General features: G+C 34.4%; 1 protein-coding gene across 1 annotated transcript in view; it reads left to right on the top strand.

The window, feature by feature from the left end:
- Window positions 1–22,889, top strand: part of LOC148947015 (uncharacterized) — a 43,356-nt gene that overhangs the window by 11,241 nt on the left and 9,226 nt on the right. The window contains 8 exon segments of the mRNA XM_089096486.1: window positions 3,135–3,296; window positions 8,022–8,190; window positions 9,054–11,095; window positions 11,130–12,129; window positions 12,177–13,229; window positions 19,257–19,358; window positions 20,913–21,034; window positions 22,600–22,809. Of these exon segments, the coding sequence (XP_088952612.1) occupies window positions 3,135–3,296; window positions 8,022–8,190; window positions 9,054–11,095; window positions 11,130–12,129; window positions 12,177–13,229; window positions 19,257–19,358; window positions 20,913–21,034; window positions 22,600–22,809 (4,860 nt within the window).

Consider the following 22,889-nt stretch of genomic DNA (forward strand, 5'->3'; position numbering starts at 1 on the left):
AGATTGAAGTTAGGTTAATCCTGGTGAAATATACCAAAATATGAAGAAAATATAATACTTTGTTAACAAAATTATGGAAACTACAACAAAGAATTATGTAAAGCGGGCCGCCCAGACCGCATTATATTAAATACCTCTGAGCGTAAGCTAATTGTCTCTGAATCCAGACAGATAAAAATCGGTTCTCGCACATCCAAGGGAGCAAACTTCTCGAGCGTGTACTGGCTAATACGAAAGTACCTTTTCTATTTGATTCCTAAATGGATTGGACCATTATTCCTAAATGGACCTAGAACAAGGTAAACTGAATAATAAAGTTAAAGTATGCACATATTTATCATAGAATATAAAAAAAATTAACATACCTTCGGAACTGTCCCAACTTTTCGTCTTTTAATAATCGCTGTCAGTTTCTTGTTCCCTACTATTCCTTTTCTCTTATTTCAATCCGTTTCCACAAGAAGTCTAATGAGATAATCAGCTCAATATTATTCAAATGTCTAGCGTGAAGCAGGCAAATACTCCAATCCAGGGACGAATCCAGGATTTTTTTGAGGATGGGGGGAGGGCAAACTTGAGTTAACTAAGTAAATTACACTACTTTAGACTACGCTACTCGGGCCGCCCCCTCGTCCCCCTGGATCCGCCACTGCTCCAATCAAACCTGTTTCCACCACCCTCAAACCATTCCACCCACAAAATTCATTCTTCTGATGATAAACGAAAAACGAGCTATTAAACGCCCTCTAAAATACTGTGTTTTTTTCTGTTTTTTCAAGGAGTTTGCAATTTTGACTTAAAAATCATCTAGACCAGGAAGTAGTGAAAATATTTATATAGATATTGCTTTATTTTGATTCAGAATAAAGATATGAAAGTCTCTTGATTAGACCATACTTTTCAAAATTATTTTCAGCAGTTTCGATCAATTAAAAAAAAAAAAAAAAAAAAAAAAAAAAAAAAAAAATCAAGGTACTCAAGAGTATACTCTTTGCTTTGAATGGTGTCTCTTTCTTAATTTTGCGCTGAAGTACAAGGAAATACAAGCGTAAAGAAATTTTACATGACAAATTGATACAGGGCAGATATACCTTAAGTGTAGATGCTGCATCTTCGCTACTTTTTTGATGGAACAAAGATTTTTTTTTAGGATTTAGGATATTTTTTTCTGGAATACTCTTGTATGAAAAAGAGGATACAGATCCTTGGGAGCCATGGCTGGCGCATAGGGCTTGGACTACTCTTTGAAGATAATTTTATTTTTCCTAAGGTCCTGGGCTTGGACTATATGGCTTCAGCTTGGACTACGCACCCAAGGCTTGGACTAATATTGGAAGAAAATCTTTATTTTGGCTAAAAGTATCCATTTTAAGCAGCCTTTCTCTCTGAGTTCAGGCGATGGGAGACTGGTTTGTTTACCATCATCGGTTCCCATTAGTTATTCTTTTCCTCATAAATTTTAAAAATTTCATAATTCAATGCACTATTTATACTTTTGATATTTTATTGATTTAGCTTTTTCAATTAATTGCAGTCTGTGGGAGCGAAATTAACTTTCCTTAGACGGATTTTTTATGCCATTTATTTTAAAACCTTTGGTTTTGATCGTTGAACTTTATAAGGAAAATGTATATAATTAGAAAAGAAAGGAGAGAAAAAAAATCACAATTGCTATGATCTAACCGATATTGGGGGTGCTAAACGAAAAAAGTGAATTTCAAAACATTTTTAAAATGCGCAAATGATAGCAATTGTTTTACGATGAAAATAGAAAATAAATTCCTCTTTTTGGATATTAGACCATCAGTTGGGATGCGACTACAAAGGGCGTTAGATACCCATGTTGGCAATAATAAGAACGTGTTGGGTGGGAGTAATGAGCGTAATATTACCAAACAAGCTGGATTCTGCGCTCACTAGGTTTTGACGTTAGAAATATTGTACTTTACTATTTGCATACCACACTTGCTTAAACATTAATACCAAATTCATGCAGTCATAATTTTCCAAAGCCAAATGACAATCTAACAATCTTAGTTGATAAGGCGTAAGTTCTCCTTTCCCTTCCGCCCGATTGCCTCGGAATTTGGTTGTGTAATCTTGTCAACGACAATCGACGATTTACTCAAGCAATCCAAGACCTAATGCCTGTGAGTTGCTGTATATAATACTTTTGCCTGTAAATACTATGCTTCGATGGAGATTCAGCCTATTTAAAAAGAAAATAGCAAAGAGGAAGTTAAATATTCCAAAATGCCAACAAAAACAAAGAAAGACAGAAGAATTCAACATACAGTGTAATTCTATGTCGTTCACAAGGCTAAAGTTTCCTTTATGTGCAACATTCTTCATGCTCGTGACGCTGCTTAAAGGTACGGTCCTAGCTAGGTGAGATTATGTAAGGTCTTCCCACCTGCCATTATGAGGTCGCACCGGAAAACTTCTCCTCAAGAGATGAAGGTAGCGAAAGGAGCACATGATGTACTAGAAACCCACAACCACAATCTAAGCTTCAGAGGAGCTTCAGTCGTTTATACTCATATGCTTGTTGGGGTGTCTTGCTTGGGCTTGAATATTTCACTGATATATGATTTCAGTGAGTTCTGTACGGATATTGTCTAAAACGTTAATGATCAATATAATTTTACTATCCTCCAGAGACTTATATTCAAAATCACAAAAATATAAAACTGGCTGCTGAATTATATTGTGTGATCTTAAGACTTTGGTCGAGCTTTATGCAGATGTGAATCAGATTTTCAACATGTTCAGTACAAAAAGTGTACAGCAGGGTTGATATTATTTTTTACATTTCCTTTCGTCGAGAACGACTAATGGCAATTTCATCTTTGAAATACTTGGTTCTGAATTTTCTAATTGCGTAAGAGTTCGTCACTAGCGTTTTAGAAAAAGCGTAATTCCGTATCAACGAAACTAATCAAACATTTTGACTTCTTTCGGGTAAGAAAGTACAGTATCAATTTTATGTCTTGAAAGCTTGAACTGAATTTTGTTTTAATCGTGTCAGTATAATTCATTGGAACCTCAATAAAGAAAATTCAGTAACAAAGAAAACTTCTAAAATGATTTCAATAGTTTTTGCGAAGAAAGTTAAAAATAAATCACTCTTTTAGAATGGTCGGCCACCAATTGGAATGCGACCACCAATGGGAGCAGGTGCTCATGTTGGCAATAATCCAAAAGGAATAGCTGTTGGAGGAGGAGGAGCAATGAGCATCCTAATGCCACTTTATACAATTGGAATTGTCGTATTCTTTGTTTATACAGTTATGAAGGTAAGGAAACACTCCCTAACAAGATTAATGATTGCATTTATGATTATTTTTTCTATCATAGCTGCTGATGACTAAGCATCTATAAGAAGAAATAGGTAAGCACGAGATCGGCAATTCATTTTGAAGGATTGGCAAACTGACTTAGTGCCAGCTGTAATAGCTCACGCCAAAAATTTTGACTGCCATAGATCTTAAAAGCTTTTCAGTTGTTCTATTTATACACTAAATAGCAATTAAATAGAAATAAAGAATTATCCATATTCTAGTGTTATTAAAAAAATAAAATAAATCATACTTGTTTCATTTGGATAGCTGTCACCTCTAGCTACATATCTGTTTGGTATAAATTCTTAATAAAAAACCTTATGTATATATTAGAAACAGGAACTGAATTCCCCCAAAAAGGGTTATGATCTTGATTGAAATTATTCAATGACATTCAAAATTCAATGACATTCAAAATGCAATTGTTGACATAATATGAAATTGCTAATTTTTCTCCCAGAAAAAAGCGGTGATGCATGTGACTATCCATAGTCTGTAGCAGAAGATTATTAAAAATGGGCCTATTTCGAATGACAATTTAAAAATCTACTGCCCTGTTTAAGTAATCAAAGGAATCACATCATGATAATTTGCAGCATCACTGCATCATGGCGTATAAAACATTGATTTTATACGGAGGGGGGGGGGATTTTATGGCATGATTTGAAAAACGACGAGAAATTAAATTTTAAAAATAAGTTTTTTTTCAACTAAAAGTAAGGAGCAACATTAAAACGTAAAACGAACAGAAATTATTCCGTATATGTGGGGGACTGATCCTTCCTCATCTCTCCCTCTTTATACTAAAGTCTGACTTTTTTCCCAATTCTTTAAGAACTTTGGCGTCAAGCCTTTGGCGTAAAGAGGGTGTTGAGGAGGAGGAATCCCCCATCATGTAATTTCATATAATATGTAATTATTTCTGTTTGTTTCAAGTTTTAATGTTGCTCCTTACTTTCAGTTGAGTTTTCTAAGGAGCATAGAGAGTTCTTTAGCCCTTTTATGTGAAGATATATTATGATGCTCTCATTTTTTTTCTTTTAATTGGATTTCGCAGGGTGTCAGAAATAGGAATCAGCTATGCCTACTTTAGATGCCTTTCAGTACCGAAATTAGGAAACTGCTTCCCCGATTTTAGATCCTAAAGAGCACCAGTCCTGGTGCCGAAAAGTTGATTTTGGCGAGAACCGCTTTAGAAAAATGGGCCGAAGTTATTAGATGGTTGTGTCATAAATTATTATATATTTACTTGATTATTATAACTCAAGAAGTGGCATATTGACTGCTACTCCCCTTCTTTGCCTTAGAAAGAAATCGCTAGCTTAGATCTAGTTAGGCGATGAAATAAACATTGCAATTTTTCATATTTCTAGTTTAAAATGAATTACCTTGTTTAAAATGATGAAGTTGTGATCGGCCCGCATAATTAACTTTTAGACTTGAACCTGTCAATGAACCCATCTTATTGTTTATTTTAATTTTTTTTTTCAAGACAAGAGAAGGTTTTATAATGTTTGTGATCTAGCTACCAATTAAAAAGATAGAATATTTGCCAGGATATTTCTATCGCCTGATGCTGCCAAAAGAGAAAAAAAAACATATTCCTGGAAGACTCGTTAAGATCCATTCGAGTAAGCAAATCAACTTTCCGCATTTGCATACATAATGAATATAACTATGGAAGGATCAGGTGGACAGACCTCCCTCCTCCTCCCGGTGACAAATTAGCCTCTAATATGACTTCTTGCATCAGCTTTCCATTTATTTCGCTGGAAGCAAATACATCAAGAATTAACATCTAAATTCCAGAAGTATCCCTCCGAATCTTATTTTTGTATTCAAAAATGGCTTCCAGTGGTTACCGAGATTGCCCTCCACAATTTTTTGAGGGGAGCAGGAAACTAGAAATGGTAGAGTAAAAAAATATCTTCATGAAAGGGACTTGTTTTTTTGCTTTTTTTTACAAAAGTATTCGTTTCAAATGTATCTTTGATCTTCCAGGGGCAACTGCTTCTCTTGACTTCTGCTGTGGGAGCTTTGGAGCGTTCGATCCCTAAATACTACTAATTTGCCAAAGCTTAGGCTTCGTAACGCTATAGGTTATATCATGCTTTAATTAACCTTTATGTTGTATCCAAATGAAATTTAGTGTATTTTTTTTAAACACACATTTTATTAATAAGGAAATGAAAGGTTTTTTTTCTTTCTTTAGAAACTGGGAAAAAGTCTAAGTGGTTTTATAATGTATTTTCAAAAGGTTCGTTTGTACTACACCTCTTTAACAAAGAAAATTCATAACATCTAAATGAAGTCAATCCTATTCCAAAGAAGTTTCCGATTTCGAAGTCACATTATAGGAAAAATTCGATTGCTCACTTCATAGCAGGTTCATGTCCAGAATTTTTGTTTGGGAGGATTTTACAAAAAAAAAACTTTACAAAATGCAACAAAAATGCGGTGTCGTCACTTCTAACGAATCTAGCATAATTTTTTCTTGTATTGGGGGGGGGGTGTTCAATACTGGTAATCACCTTTCCCTGGATACATTCCTGCTTCAAAGACTCAAATATTAAAATAAAGCACATTGTACGTAGAGTCAAAACGATTAACATAAAAAAATCTTCCGTTCGGCAAAACTATAGAAGACAGGTCAGGATTAAAGGTAAGAAAAAGCAAGTTCAAAAGTCTCTTCTGTTGCAATAAAAAAAAAAGACAGAAATTCCAGGGAAATGAAAATTCTCTTGAATTTCTGATTTGAAATCAGAAAATAGTTTTTGATTTTAAAATAGAATAGATTTCGTTTCAAGGTACTACATTGAAGGAAAATTCCTTTATGTAAATGTTAGCAAAAATAAATAAATTTTATAGACTCTGCGAGTTTATGGTGCAAGAATAGGTTTGAAAATTAGTATTAAGTAGACCAAGTCACTAAGACTGAGAATGCGTGAAGCTGAATAGGTGATGTCGGGCATCGAGGAGACCGATCAAGTGGACAGCTTCTCTTACCTAGGTAAAATTGCTAGTGAAGACGGTGGGTGTAGTAAAGAGAGTAAAAGTAGAATAGTCAAGGCCCAGGGCGTTTTTCACAGTTGAAAAAGTTTGAAAGAATAGAAAGACACATCTGCACACCAAGATTAGAATATTGGAAGCTAATGCAATACCAATGATTAGGTATCGTTCTGAAGCGTAGGAGCTCCGAAAAATGGAGGAACATTTGCTCGATGTTTTCCAGAGAAATTGCCCGCGGATTGTTTTAGGTACTCGACTGACTGGCCGTATCTCAAACAGGAAGCTGTTAAAAAAATGTGGGTCAATTCTACTTACCATGGCTATAATGAGAGAAAGATTGAGATGACCAGGACAAGCCCTGCGGATGAGAGATGATAGATTGCCCATGATCGTCCTGGCCGGGCAACCTTCTAAGGCCAAATAAAAAGCAAGTCGTCCTCGAATGGGGTAGAAGGATGTCATAAGGAAAGATTCAAGAGAAAATGGAAACTTTTTGGGAAAGTGTAAAGAGGGAGGTTTTGGATTGATTAAGATGGATGAGGAGCGTGCGTAGCTCTATTGCCCTCAGGTGGCTTGGTGCTGCAGTGAGTTGTTAGGAGTAGTTGTAGTCCTAAAATGCCCAAAGGAATGAAAAAAGCTCGAAGACTAGTTAATAAACGATAACGCAAAACTATTAATACATTGTTTGAAGATATACATTCGAATACGAAGAATAAGAAGGAAAAAGATGCGAAGAATGGAAAGCAGTGGGGTCATACAAACACGTAAAAAAAGTAAGAGGAAATAATTGAAACATAAATAATTATAAACGGTATGTGTGCACACTAGTTACTTGTTTTATTTTCATTTTGTAGATACAGTAAGAATAATCAAAATATTTAGAGGCATTGTACCTTAAATGTTGACAACTGAAGGGGAAACTCATCTTTAACCAAATCGAAATTTTTTTGCTATAAAAGCAAGTGACGATTGGCTGAAGCATGGTACAATTGATAATTATGCTTAAGCGAGAACTTGAATATCTTATTGAGTGATATGTTTAGTTAAAAAGCACAGGATTCCTAAGAAGTTTTTGAAATCATACTGTCTTTCTATTTATGATCAAAATGATATAAATATCTAATAAAAATTTAATCAAGAAGGTGAACTTAAAAACTTCTGTTCCATTAGAATACAAGTTATTGTAAAAATAACTCGGAAATTTCGTTCGATTCTTATACCTAACAGATGACAGCTGACACTAAATAGGTTGGTTTTTGAGACTAAATGGATGACGTTTTATAATTTAGGTAGCAAGTAGAAGAGCAGGTCAGAAAACAGGATGAAAAAAAGAAAAAAAAGAAAAAAAGAGAATACTCTGTTTTTAGGACTGCAAACAAATAAATGGCTTCTTCTCCTAAGCACAAAACCCCTAAAAAATGCTGAAATTTGACTCAATTCCTCAGCCGTAAGGTAAAACAGAGTAGGCTTACTTAAATGTAATTTTTGTCAACTTTTGAATGCATTCTACTGAATGTGAGTTATGTCTATGATCAGAAACACTTGCTTGCCTTCAGACACTTGCTTGTTTTCATATTAATGATTGGTTTTAAGTTACTTACATTACCAATTATGCAAGTAGAATAAGAACCATTGAAATTTTTATCATCAGCTATTGCTGCATTATTCCAGGTTCTTTTCAAAAAACCGACGGAGCCAGAGGAGCCAAAAATTAAAGATTTTGGTATGGATCCAGAACACCGAAAATTCCTCTACGAAGGAAAAATGGATGAAAAAACCGAAATGACGTCTGCTACTTCAGATGAAATTCAACATATTGAAAGTTCAGCCAGCTTAATTGGTAAGCATTATGTAATTTTCTGGTTAAAAAAAAGTTAAAAAGGGTCGTTTTTGGGATTTATTGCTAAGAATCTAGTTTTAGTCAGAATTTATCTTATTCTGAAGATCCTGAAATGGCACGAGAGCAAAGGTTTTTCGCCTCTGCTGTAAACATAGACATACTTAAATTCGTTGTCATTATTCTCGTAACTTTTGTCTTGCTTTTGTGACAGTTCCGCAGCTGATGCTAACGATGCAAGAACAACTATTTATTGTTAATTATATATGTTGTTTTGAGTATCAACGCCTATGCAAGTTACAAAAACTTCTTTTTGCAATATATTATTAAATAAAAGTAATGTATAAGTTTGCTATTATGAAAGTGAATCATAGAAAATATATTTAGTCAGTTTTTTTATCTTGGAACTAAAGTAAATTTGCGAGGTTTTTTCTGTCAAAATTGCGGCTTTAAATTCTCAAGACAACAAGCTGTTGAAAAGTAATATGAGCCAAATTAAAACAATGGAGAGACGGATCGCCAAGTACTTTATTATAGAACTATAAAATTGACAGATTATCATATAATTGCTATTATCTTTTTAACTCTTTGACTGGAATTTTCGTATTTCACATCGCTCAAATTAAAGTTTTTTAGTCATTTTTTTAAGTTTTTAGATTATTCTCTCGCACGAAAACTATTTATAATTTTGCTTATTTCGTTTTTATTTTGATAATATTTGACGGGCCTCTTAGTTTTAGCATTCAATAGCAGTTGTTCCGTTTGATGAAGTATTTAGCGGTTTTGCAAGTAATTAAACCTGATACAAGTGTTTATAATATTTAAATTTATTGTTCAGTTTATACCTCTCTTTTAACCCTTACCAGGCTCAGCAGACATCTCCAATGATCTACAAGAAGCTGAGCTTGTAGCAACTGAGCAGACTGTAAATAATCTACCAGGAACTAACCCTGTAACAGTTGAGAAAGATGTGAATGATCTACCCGATAGTGAGCCTGTAACAACTGAGCCAGTCATAAAGGATTTACTAGAAAGTGATCCCGTAATAGCTGAATATGTTTTAAATTATCTACCAGGAAATGAGTCTGTAAAAACTGAGCAAGTTGTAAAAGATCTGCTAGAAGTTGAAGCTGTTACAACTAAGCAAGTTGTATACAATCTGCCAGAAACTGAATGTGTAATGATTGAACGAGCAGTAAATGATGTACTGAAATCTGAGCCTGTAACAACTAAGCTAGTTCTAAATAATATACCAGAACCAGAATTTGTAATAACAGAGCAAGCTGTAAATGATCCACTTGAAAATGAGCCTGGAACAACTAAACAAGTTGTAAATGATTTACCAGAAGCTGACCCTGTCACAACTAAACGAGTTGTGAGTAATTTACAGCAAACTGAATTTGTAATAACTGAGCAAGTTGTAAACGATGTAACAGAAACTCAGACTGTAACAACTCAACAAGTTGTAAATGATATGCCAGGAGCTGAGCCTGTAAAAACTGAGCAAGTTGAAAAAGAGGCGCACCAGCCAAAACATGACGAGGAATATTATGGTGAAATGAAAACCACTGCTTTAACTGAAGACACAATAATTTGTGTATCAAAGAGTTCTTCAAATGGTGACCAAGAGGAAGTTGAATCAAATTTGCCAGAAATACAGGAAATCCAGGATGTCGACAAAAAAGTTGACATGATATTGAAACATGAAAATATAATAACAGTAACTGAAACACAAGTTAATCCTGATGTACATAATAATGAACTTGCAGCAACTGAGAACATACCCTACAGTCAGCAATTTGAAGGTGATAAGAAAGATGATGAAGGAATCACCTATATTCCTGAAGCTGTAAGAGATACTGAAGAAATAACTAATATGACTAATTTAAAAGCCAAGGTCGAAAATATTGACAGCTTTGAAACAGGTGCAGAAAAGCAAGAAAATATTTACAATGGAAATGAAACTTTAGATGATACTATTGATAGGGTAAAAGAAATATGCATTAGTAAACACGAAGACGCTGTCATAATGAATGAACCGGTTCTGTTGAGCCCCAATCAAGATCCAGTTGTTGACCTTCCAGAGTCAAAGACTATAATTACTACCGATCTTGACGATCTTGAAGATACTGAAACCTTCAATTCAAACAGAATGGAAGAAGAAAAAAATGAAAAGGTATCATTTCAAATTCAAATTGAAAATTTGAAAGACATCGATGAGCAAGAACAAACAGCTATATGTGAATCTTATAGGGAGCCGAGCAGTAATGCAGATAAAAATCTAATCCGAAGTGAAGACCAAGAACTTGTGGAAGTACAGCAAACAGCAAAACCTCTCATTCCTGAGTGTTGTAACACTGATCTTGAGGAATCTTCGAAACTGAATGAAGCTGCTTCTTTACTTAACACTGATAATGAGCATGAAATAGCTGAATTAACTCTGCTGAAAGATCAAGATAATTTTGAAAAATCCGTGTCTCAATATTTAAATGATCATGGTACTGATGAGAAGAAGGTAGAAGAAACGCTGTCTTCCAAGAATAGCGAAAAAACAGCGATTGGTCCTATGCCAGCTGAAACCAAGCCTGAGGAAACTGAATTTGCAGATCGGGAATTAAACTGTGAGGATATGGAAGAGCCAATCGCTGAACTGGACCTTACAAGTCACTTGCAAAAAACTGAAGATGGGCCATTCTTACAAGTTTCAACACCACATGAAGAATTTAAAGTACTATTGGAAGAAAAAAGTACAGCCTTAGAAAAACCAGTAGATTCGGAAAAAATACCTTCAATTGAATTTAAAGAATTGATTGTTTCGTCAGCGTTAACTAAAATAGGATCCCAAAATGAAAGTGACCCAAAGAGTCATGGGTCAGATAAAATTGAAGTAGAAACAGATAATTTAGTGGTTTTTGATAGGTCAAACCAAACTGAAATTTTAGGAGATAATACTAAAGCGAAACCACTCAATGAATTTGAAAAAAAAAGAAACTGATTCATCAACACCACTAAAAACATTAGTTTTGAACACGACCACAAATTTGAAGTCTAAAGACCCAGTCAAAGAAAACAAAGCAACTGTGGATGGAAACAACAGTGATTTATGCTCAACTAAAGTGGAACATGCAGTGAATGATCTTGTTATGGGAAACAAGTTACACGAACAAACAACAAGTATATCAATGGCTGGATCCACTAAAGGGAACGCTGGTGATAAGGAAAAAACTGAAGTCTTTGAAGGAATTGATCAGGAAAGACAATCTGAAAATAGTAAGACTGGCTACAGAGAAGAAATTAGTCATTTTGCTTTAGTGAAACCAGAAGACACAGTTGCTGATCTTGAAACAAATAAAAACTTAAAAGCAATAAGAATAGATCATGGATTGAGTCAGCCTGTCGAACTAAAAAGTAATGGTCAGGAAAAAACTGGTATTTTAGGAACAGGAAATAAAGAAAATAAATCTGAAAATATCAACATTGGTTACACAGAGGATAAAAAAGATTTAACTGTAGTTGAAACGGGAGGTATGGTAACTAATTTAGAAGGAAAAAAAGATATAGAAGCCTTGGCAGCAGTTGAAAGTATAACAGAGTCTTCTCAATACGACCAGACTGATATAGTAGAAAGGGTTGATCAGGAAAACCAGTCCAAAGACATTAATCTTGTTTGCAGACAAGATTTAGAACCCTGTCCTTCAGAGGTTAAGGATTGTGAACACCAATATGGTATCGATGACAACCTAGGGGCTGAAGAAAATGATTATCCTCTTGATTCAATTCAATGCTTAGAAAAATCTAAAACTACAAAAAGTAGAGCTGAATATTTCGGAGACGCAGAACTACTCAAGTCTTCTAATGACAATTATGGGAAAATACTGGAAGTAATTTCTGTGGAGGACAGCAAGGCTGAACAAGAAAATGAAGAAACCCCAGTTTATATTGGTGCCCAAAATGTACACTCAGTTTATGAGACTGTGAGTAAATTAAAGTTGATATGGCTGATGATAAGCAAATGAAAGACCTAACGACTACTAATGGAGCTAGCGAACCAGAAAATCATAAAACGACCAGAGAATCAAATGAAAATTTATTTTTGGAAGTCAACAGTGTTCCATCGCAAGAGGATCTTATCACAAAAACACCTGACGTTGATGAGAAGCCACAAAATATTATGCCTGCTACTGGATCAAAGGAGAAAGACGAAGATTATGATATGCAGACGACAGGCGATACTTCGAGCATAATGAACGATGCAAATTCGGATGAAATTTCTCAAAAAGAACCAGGTGACCGAAATGGAAGAGAAATTCATGAAATGGCTTCTATTGGAAAGAATGACGGAATAAATAAAACCACAGATGGTACAGCCTCAATAGATGATGATCGATTGTTGGAAATAGAAGAAATGATCGAATGTAATGTATCAACATTTTTAGATGCTCCAGTCAGGACTAAGTCCGATGCCATTGCTGTAAAACCAAGTTTTTATGAAATTTCATCCGGGGAAGAGCCAGTTGAAGTCGACGAAGTTATTGAAAAAGCTGTTGCCTTTACATACGTAAGTGATATCACAAGTGACACCTCTGGCTGTGTTGAAGATTTACTAAAGCAAGCAATAGCAGATGATTTACCCAATAGGAAGGGCAAGATTGACGATGAGATTACCAATATGGAAGTGATGAAAGACGAGCAGAACAAAGTTTTCGAAAATGTAAAAAAAGAAATAGAAAATCTCGTAATGGATGCCAAAGAAGATGAAATACAATCAACCGAAAATATATGCTCAACCTCGGAAATAAATAAGCATCTGGATGGTTTAATCTTAAATGAGTCATTCCCATCTGAATACGAGTTCTTAGAGAAGCAAGTCACGGACCTTGTTGCCCCACATTATGACGTGAAAGCAAATTTGGAAACAAATAAAGATCCTGAAAATACGCAAACGCCAAGCATCTATACGGAAGTCTCTGGGAATGAAGTAGAAGAAGGCGATTCTGCGGAAGTGGAGGAAGAGTTGCGGCCTGAATCTCATAGCAAATACGGTAAATATTGCATTGGAATGAGAACGTTAATAAACATAAATTAATAGTTATTGTGTGAATAGTTAATGAACTAACGCTTTGAAATCCATCAGACTGATTCTGTCGATGGGTATATTTCGTTTTGCTTTGTTCTTTGCCACATTTTGCATGTTTTATGCTTGTTCACGTAAACAGGCAGTGCTAAGAATCTCACTGCTGGCATTTATAATGGTAGATTGAGTTATCCAAAGATTCACGAAATAAAGGGTAAGTCGTAAAATTCTAGAGTGTCTTAAATGGGAAAAATAAATAAATGGGATAGGAAATACTGGTCATATTCATTTGCAGGTACTCAAGATAAAAGGTTACCTTATCTTGAAATATTCAGAAAATGGCATTGCAAAGCAAACAAGTTGAATTTTGAACGGGAACTTTTCTGTCAGCAAACAATTTTCTGTGTATCTAAACTCTTCCCCTGTATTTTAGCCAATATCCGTATTTCAGATATGTATCCAGTTCACACTAAACTTTTGGCAATTAGTCATTTCTTTTGTCAAATTTGAAATTATCATCTTATACTTTATCATCCCCTATAAGTATACTTCTTACTAGAAGGATATAAAAGTGAACATTTTATTTTCGGTTTACCATAAATTCTGTAGTGCAGTCAAACACAGTCAATTGAATAATGCTGTACATTTTTCTTGTATTCTCTTTTTGTAGATCTTAAAACTACCCATAGAACATATTAATTTCAACCTTTTTTTCTCCTTTCACCAGATTTATAGGTTATTTATAGAAAGGATGCCCCATAAATTTCACATAATTTTGCAGATTAATGCTTCTGGCAATTATTGTTGAAATAATATGAAACTTTCTTTATTGAATGCATTCGAATATATTTAGAATATGCTCGTCCATTATGAAAGACGAAGTCGTTTGGGTTCAATGCAAAATTTTGAAGAAAAAAACTACTGACATTATAGCACTGAAATGATTTCAAAGTTCCTTTTAGAATTGTTGTTACAGAGTCAATAGTTGTTTGCCTGTTCGTGGGGTTGTTTTCAAATTTTTAATTTGAGATACACAGTGCAGTCTCTGGTATGCAAACATATTCTAGAAATTAAAATGAACTCTTAGGGAGTGACTCTAAAAGCAAAAATAAATATAATTCGCTATTTATTTCTCTATACATTATCTGACAATTTGAGGTCCTTTCACGAAAAATTGCTTCAATTGCAATGTAAGGTAGGCCTACTGTCAGTGTTTTATACTGCATGCATAATCGCGTTTTCCTCTAACACATTTTTTTATGGGAGAAAATGGAATCAAACAGAGAAGTAAAACTCTCCTAGATTTGAGACTGATGATTTAAGCATCCTAGATTAAGATGTTACCAAAATAAATGAGTTTTTAGAGGTTTTGCGAGTTTAAGGTGCAAGAATAGGTTTGAAAATTAATGTTTAGAAGGCAAAGTCATTTTGACTAGGTGAAGGTGATTTGAATAAATGAAGAAGGAAAGTTGAGGCTGGGGAACAAGAAGATCGCTATGTGGACAGCTTAACCTATTAAGGTTGTATCATTAGTAAAGACAGCAGTTGCAGTGAAGATTTTAAGAGTAGAATAGACAAGGCACAGGGTGTTATTTCACAGTTGAAGAAAGTTTGGAAGAACATGAAGATGAACATGAAGAGACTGACCGTCTCTCCAACAGTAAACAGTGCAAAAAATTCAGTTCAACCAGCGTTCTTCGGCTATAATGAAGGAAACTATGAGATGGCTAGGACAAGTTTTGTGGACGAAGGATGACAGATTGCCAAAGATTGTCTTGTCGGCCAACCGTCTAGGACCAACTCGAAAACAGGTTGTCCCCGAACAGGGTGGGAGCATGTCGTAAGGAAAAATTTAATGGAAATGGGAAATTCCTAGGAGGCTGTAAAGAGGAAGGCTTTAAATATATTGGGACGGAGGGGGAGTGTGCGTAGCTGTGTTAGTTTCAGGTGGCTAGGTGCTGCAGTGAGTTGTTAGCAGTAGTATTAGTAGTATTTAAAGTTGCCCTAAAATTGACCTGAAGAGTGAGAAATAACTACTAGGTCAATCTTTGCATAGGTAGAATGAACTGAGAAACCCAAAGATTAGCCATCGTGTTTTTGCAATCTTTATATGGGCACAGAATGCAGACTCTCCTTCTTTGACAAATGATTTGAAGCGATAGCTTACCACTAGCTTCATATAAGATATGACGCTATTGCCATCTTCAGCTCGTTTGAAAAATTTAATTTGGCAACTGAATTTTTTAGATAAAACCGAAAGAAATTTTAAAATAATAGAGATTTTAATAAAATTCCTCCATCAAAATTGAATATTGAAAAGTAGCCTGATCTGATAGTAAGATCAAAGATAAAAATGTTTTAAAACTGAGCACAAAGTGGACACATTTTAGGACTATATAGAAAGCAGAGCTTCCTCTCACTGCCATCTGTTTTATGTTCAGCAGTTTTACCAAACACTCTTTACAGGGGAGCAGTCAGTGGCCCTACCCCCACCTATCACTAAAAAAATCCGAAAATTGCAGCAAAGTGTGGTGCTTAAATGGGTTGGGTTTTCGTTTTAGTGGTCCCCTAATGTTTCATTATTTTGGGGATCAAAGTACGGTATTTCAGGACAATATGATGGGTTTTGTAATATATAATGTAATATAAATGGGTTTTGCAACAATGCCAATAAAATGAGTTTCTTTGGCCATATGAATAAATATATTCCATCGCTTGATGAACTCTAAGAGTTCAGCTCATTAGAGGCTGAGAAGAAAAGCCGTGTTCACTTCATTCCTTCATTTATAAGCTCTGATAAATTTGCAATTATCAGTCAACATAAAAACGAAAAAAATATTGAAAACAGTCTAAAAACTTGAAATAAAGAAGTATTAATGTAAATAAGATGACAGCATGGATATAACAAGGGTATAAAAGAAAAAACAAAAACTAATAAGATTCGAAAAAAAGCTCTCTAGTTTTAAAACTTCGAATGATGAATAAAAAAAAATTAATAAAATAAAATGAGTATATACATAATACAATAATGGCGGGCTGAGAGAGAGCACAGTACCTTTTGGGGAGGATATTTTCGGTACGTTGGTTTAACTCTGCGTTTATTTTAGAAAAAGAGGGACAACACAACTTTTCTGCACTTGTGCTTCCACCTTGTTTTGTTTTTCTATTTTTTCCTTTTTTTAGTAGGGAGGAGTATGGGCCTATCCAATTTTAAAATTATTCACAGGATTTTATTTTGGAAGGATTCAGTTTTAAGCGAATGATCCCTTTCAATGCCAGGTTGAAAACATGATAAGCATATTCAAAATGACAGCGAATATAGGTGGTTTACGTCCTTAAGAAATCAAGAGGGAACATCGAAATTTATTAAAGAGTTAAAGGATGGATATCAAAGCATTGTCTTTAGCTTGGGTGTTGTGCTATAGAAGAGATGTCTACACCAAGTAGACTCGAGAAGAAAACAGAAATTTTTGTAGGGGCGGGATTAAGAAAGAGGACGGGCAATTTCAGGGAAGTTACTGGCGCTACTGCAAGTTTAGACGGGATAACCCTTATGTTAAAGTCCAAGACTTCGTGTGCGATGGCTTTGAAAATACTCATAAGACCCCTCGTTACATTTTATGACAGGCTATAGGATTATTAAGTTGCTATAAACTTCCTTCTATGAGAAAAATCTTTGGAAAGGCTTTCAATCATAACAAAAAAGAGGAGGGAGCCTACAAGAGCTCTCGGGGGTACACTGTTGTGAGCAGTAAAGGGATCGGGGCAGTGACATAGATATTTACCTACTTGTGATCTTTTTGAGAAGAATGCGGCAACCTGTTTTACAAGGAACAAACTAGTTTTAAACTCAATAACAAGTTTCTGTAATATAAATGTAATTAACAATGCAAACCCATTTTTGAAGGCCAGTGGAAGTTGAATTTAGCCAAATATTGGATAGTTTCATTATTTTTCCAATTGAGTCCATAAAATGAACAATGTAATGGTAATTAGAAATGGGTTCGAGATACCCTAATTGCTTCAAATCAACAAAATAGAATTTACTCGGGTAGAAACATAAACTTGGGAATTGAGAAGTTGTAGAGGTTGTAAAGAGTTTGTAGAGGTTGGAGAGGTTGTCTTGAGAGGTTGTAAAACTAAACATCTGAGCAATGTTTTTGTCAATGCTTAAAGGCTGACAATATAATCTTTCACGCGTATAGATGAATTTATATGATTGTAGATTATTACATAATACTTCCTAATTTTAATTTTTACACTTCTGAAATGGTACTATAGGCATAAGGTTTGAACATTATTTATGGACCTTGGATTCTCTAAAACTATTTTGCAGATCAAAATATGGAAAAGTAAGGAGCGAGGATCTACAAAAAGGTTGACATTGAGGAAGCTGAATTATCATAAAAATTACTTCTTCCTTAATAGGTTTGGGTTTCCCTTTCATGGAATGAGCTTTGCTATTTTCTTAAGGGTTAACCGAAGCAATTTGTCATTTGTCAATCTTTTAAAGACGAATTCAAAAATACTTTCCTGAAAACCCTGTCACTCTTTAAGAAAACCTTAAAGGGCCAGTGAAAACATTTTATAGTTAACATATTGTAGCGAAAAAAACATTAGTAGTGGAAGTTGTTTTCTGACATACAGTTGCAGCTAGAGAAGTTAGAAATCCACGCTAGAACTGTTTCTGGTGGGTAATTAGCGAATCGTCAACATGTACTTTAGCATCGTCTACCGTGTACAATATGCATCTATTGGAGGAGTTCTTGGAGTAAAATAAGATTAAAGACTTACAATTTAATAACAATTTAAGTTTTTTTTTAAATTTTTAATATTATATTTTGTAATCCTAAGTTGCCCAAAAGCTTAATAATTTTGTTGTTTGTGATGTGCCAAATATTTCAGAGACATGAAAAAAGTGATATCAATTAGAATCTTACTGTAATAAAAATCAAAATCCCTTCAGTGAGACTAACCCTTTTGTACATGCAAGATTTTGTCTTTATCGTTAACAAGTGAGCGAATCATCAAGGTTTACTAAATTTTCATTGACTATTCCGCAGCGTGCGAAACAAAATGTTGTCTTCTTCCTTTTAATTTTTAGGCTAATTTTGTCACAGGACAATAATTTGTAATTCAGCTCAATTTCGGTGGCTAAAACGGAAAATTTGAGAATGAGAACGCATTTCTCGTTAAAGCACGTGTGAGGTCGCAACAGACTAGTGCAGAGAATTTTGGCCATTTAGAAATTTCCTATATTCAGTGACACCAATTAACAAAACTAAAGGGGGGGTGGGGCAAATTTTTTTATTTTTCAGTGAAAATTCTGGAAACAAGCATTTTTCAGCGAAAATACAAAAAAAAGTATTTTTTGAAATCTAGGGAAACAATGGACCCCCTACCCATCCCCTGCAATGGCCAGCCCTGCTTAAACTATGCATACGAGACCAAAAATAGATCGTTCAAGAGCCAAAGGGGTACAAACTGGACAAGCTTCTAAAAAGACAGCTTAAGGTGCACTTTACTAACCGTTGAGATTTCTTTAGTTATGTTTCTTAGACTTAGGAGGGGAATTTAGCAATTTTTTTCTTATCAAATCGTTCAATTACAATTAGTTGGTAAGTATTTTTCTACTTCATTAATAAAATAATTGAATAAGTGAAAACTTTCAATTATATTAAAAATGTAATGTTACTTCAGAAGCGAAAGTGTGAAATTTAAAAATAATAAAATACGACCCAAATATGTATTGAATAATATCTGTTCAAGCTATTTATAATTAAGGAAAACTTTATCCATTGAAAATCATACTTAAAGAACATGCGAACCGACCATTTTTGAAATACAAGGTGTTGCCACGTAGTTGGTTAACCAGACGTGGAATGCATTTTAATTGTATTTTAATAGCCCAAAAACGAGTTCATTGACATTTTAGCTTAGATACAATAATTTTAATTAGAAAGTAGCCGCTAATTAACCGCACGTTCGCATGCAGGTAAATGCTGTTCTGGTACTTGCGTTCAAGAATTAAATCAACCACCAGTTTTAGCCAGTGAAAAACAAGTACAGAAAAAATTGGAAGATTTAAAGAAACAAAGTAAGTTTTACTTTTTTTTCCTAATCTGTAATCAGGGTTGCCATAGACAGTATACAAAACTAAAAATGTAGCCAGTAAATAAGACGGGCACTGGAAAGAGTCCGATTTTAGGTTGAATTCAGAAAAAAAAAATTCTTCTGAAAAATTCTGCTTTAAACAATTATTTCTTTTCCTTTGAAAAAATCAAAGCGCCTAAATGCACGAAAATTTCTTTTACTATTCTGATCCGTAAACCGTTAGGTGTGTTTTTTAAAACCGTGTAACGTTGAGCGTAGAAATTTACATTTCAATTTTACATTTGTGGTTACTAAAGGCAGTAGCATTTCTACCATTTTTACTAAATTTCTTCCTAAATAGACATTTATGAGCCATCGAAAGACAGCAGTACTGTTTAGTAGTTTCCGTTAAAGTCGGTTAATTTTTGGAAAAAAAGTTCCTTCTGCACAAAGATTTCAATTTATTTTTGGGACTGAACGTGCGAAAAATTTCAAAAACAGAATATTTTTGGTGTTGTTGTACTTTTTGTCAGTAGGCAGTGAGTTTGACAAAGTGCAGTGGCAGCCCTGTCTGTACTCCTCTTGTAACAAGTCTTTGATCTAATACGTGCGCTTTACATTTTTTGGACCCTTTTGAATTTTAGTGCTGAAATTCTTCTAGTATAGTTTTATGTTAAATTGTCGAAGTGGGAAAAAGTCGAGTTTAGAAGTATGTTAACCTCTTGGGAAATCGAAATGCTATTTTACCAGTTTTTCTGTTGGTAATAAGTACACGTATATACAACAAAGAAAAATGAACGTTTCATAAATAGGTAAGGATCCTTCTCCCTCCTGCTCGTGCATCTTGGTAAAAAGTTGCTAAAAGCATTTGGACCTCTTGCTTGCTGCAAAGCCAGAGTCTACAACTCATTTGCTCTCTCTTGTGTAATTGCTCAATTTCCCTTCTTGGAACATATTTTCGGGCACTGACAAAAAAAAGTATAAATTCTATGTATTTAAGATATGCGAAATTTCTCTGGGAATCCTCTTCTTTGGTCCAAAAAAGCAGTTGATCGCCACTTAGGGTTTGGCTGAATCCCTGACTGCAGCTGAGAGTTGCTGTGAATGATTCTTGTTGTATGTCATTTTGTTTTGGCCCGACTCCATTTTTTTGGGGGCTTCAGGGTTGTTTTCAAAATTCCCATGTCTTTGTCTTTTAAACATGGTGTTAATATAAGAAAAATCCATATAATGGTTACCGTTCCTTAATCATATAAAAATTTCAATTTTTCCTCTCTCGCTGTTTTTTTTTTTTTTATTTTTTGCAAAATACGTTTTTTTTTGTTAGTATGGACGTAGTTCGTTTTTGACTAGGTTGCACCAATCGCTGCAGCCGTGATGAGTGGATATTAGGGGGGACAGACCGGATATGTGCCCCAACTCCATTTTGAAATCTAGCAATATGCAAAGTTCAAAAAATTTGCGACACCTACGAGAAATATAACACTCTTGGAAAAAACAGTTTTTGAAAACGACTTTTATTTATCAACCCCTTTTTTATCTTTTTGTACCTTACTAGAGGAGCAGGAAATGGATCTGTTAAGAAAACGGTTGGAAGTAACGGAAGCAGCAATGGAAAGAATTGTTGCTCAAATGGGATAAGTCTCAGAAAAACTTTTAACAAAGGATCAATACGAAAAAGTAAGTACCATATGCCAATACATACAGATTTGCTTGTTTTGTATTATACCAAAATTTAGGAATTTTTTTGTAAAAATTGAGCTCTCTGCTGCTCCACAATACAGAAGCGACAAGTTTGCAGCCCAATAAGGTTAATTTCCTCTCAAAGTTTATTCAGCTCTTAGGTACATGTAATTTTGTTGTCATTCAAGCATTTCATTTGAACAATCATTGAAAAAAGGATTGAATTTTATAAAGGCCCACTTTCCATGGGAAAAAATCACTGTTTTACAACTATGTCAGTAAACATATATATTCATAAGCAATATATTCATTATATATTCAATATATACATATAGTAAACAATACATTCATTAAATGTGCTCCGCCGGCTAAAGACAGTTTCAGTATCATCCTTATCATAAAAGTAGATCCTTCCACTCGGGTACTGAAACTCTAAGTCAGATTAACAGCTTTTAGTTCAGTATTTTCCACTTTGTAAGAACAAAAAAACAGAAAAAAATTCTAGTCATTTATAAATACACGGTTTATAAAATAACGAGCAGGTTTGACGTACTTGGACAAACTTAACCTTTTCAGTGGTAAATATTAAGCATTAAATGAACTGCATTAAACTATTTATGAAAAACATTACATTTCCCTCCCCTCGGTGGTAGCTATCATTTCATGCTACATTTGAATCCACTGCCAGTTTTTAAAACAAATTACTTAGTTTCTGAGTTTTCCTACCGGCCAATAACAAGTTAAAGTCTTTTGATTTTGGATCTTGGATTACGTCCGAGAGTTGGGATGATGTTTTGTCGTGTGTTAATCTTAATTCAAAGATTAGTTTGTTTCAAACAAAATTAATGACAAATTACCAAAATTGTTTCCCAGAGGCTACCAAGAACGTATGTCCCTGAGATAAACCTTACATTAATGAGAAAATAAAAGGAATAATCCATTTGAAACTAGAACTTTTTCGCCTCGGAAAGAAAGAGGAAGCCTTAACCCTCTGTAAACAAATAAAGAAAGAAATGTGTCGTGCTACTTCTCGTTATGGTAAGAATAAACTAAATTACTTAAAACAGAGCAATTCTCAGCAATGGTTTAAGAAAGTGAAAGAAATAGGGGGTCACTCGTGCAAGAACCTTTATTTTCTTGGATGAACCTCCTGAACGGACAGCCAATGAGCTTAATAAATACCAAGCTAGCATTGTGCAAATGTTCCCCCCTCTCTCGGAAATCCAGCTAATCCCTGAAACTCCAAAACATAAAATCCCAAAAATTTCAGCAAAGCAAATAATAAAAAAAAACACAGAAAATGAAAAAAAAAATAGTATTTGCCCCATTGATATTACAATTGATCTCATGAAAGCATTCTCTGATTGACTATCAACACCCTTTGCTAGTATTTGAATGATATTAGGAATTCCGGATGTTACCCGTCGTGCTGAAAGCTGGGCTATATTACTCCAATCCAAAAGAAGGGAGGCGTGAACGACTTTACTGGAGTACAACTTATCAGCCTTAACCCCCGTTTTTTTTCAAAAATGTACGAGGGTTTCTTAGCTAATTGGTTAAAGGCAGAGATTCTTGAACTTATTGACTTGCAACAATTTGGAAACCTGAAGAAGACATCTACTTCACATTACATTGTTAATCTTCTTGAAACCGTTAATAAAAACCTTGAAAACCCTGATACTCGTTTGAATCTTTTATTAATTGATCTCCATAAAGCGTTTTACCTACTTGACCACAATATTCTTGTAAATAAACTACTGACAGAGTTTCAAGTGAGCCTCTTTTTAGTTAAAATTGTTGCATCTTTTTTATCAAAATATGAAAATGTATATACCGATCACCTTGCTATCTT

The sequence above is a fragment of the Artemia sp. Qi Xiang Cuo genome, chromosome 11, assembly GCF_049724085.1.
Source record: "Artemia sp. Qi Xiang Cuo chromosome 11, ASM4972408v1, whole genome shotgun sequence".
NCBI classification, from domain to species: domain Eukaryota; kingdom Metazoa; phylum Arthropoda; class Branchiopoda; order Anostraca; family Artemiidae; genus Artemia; species Artemia sp. Qi Xiang Cuo.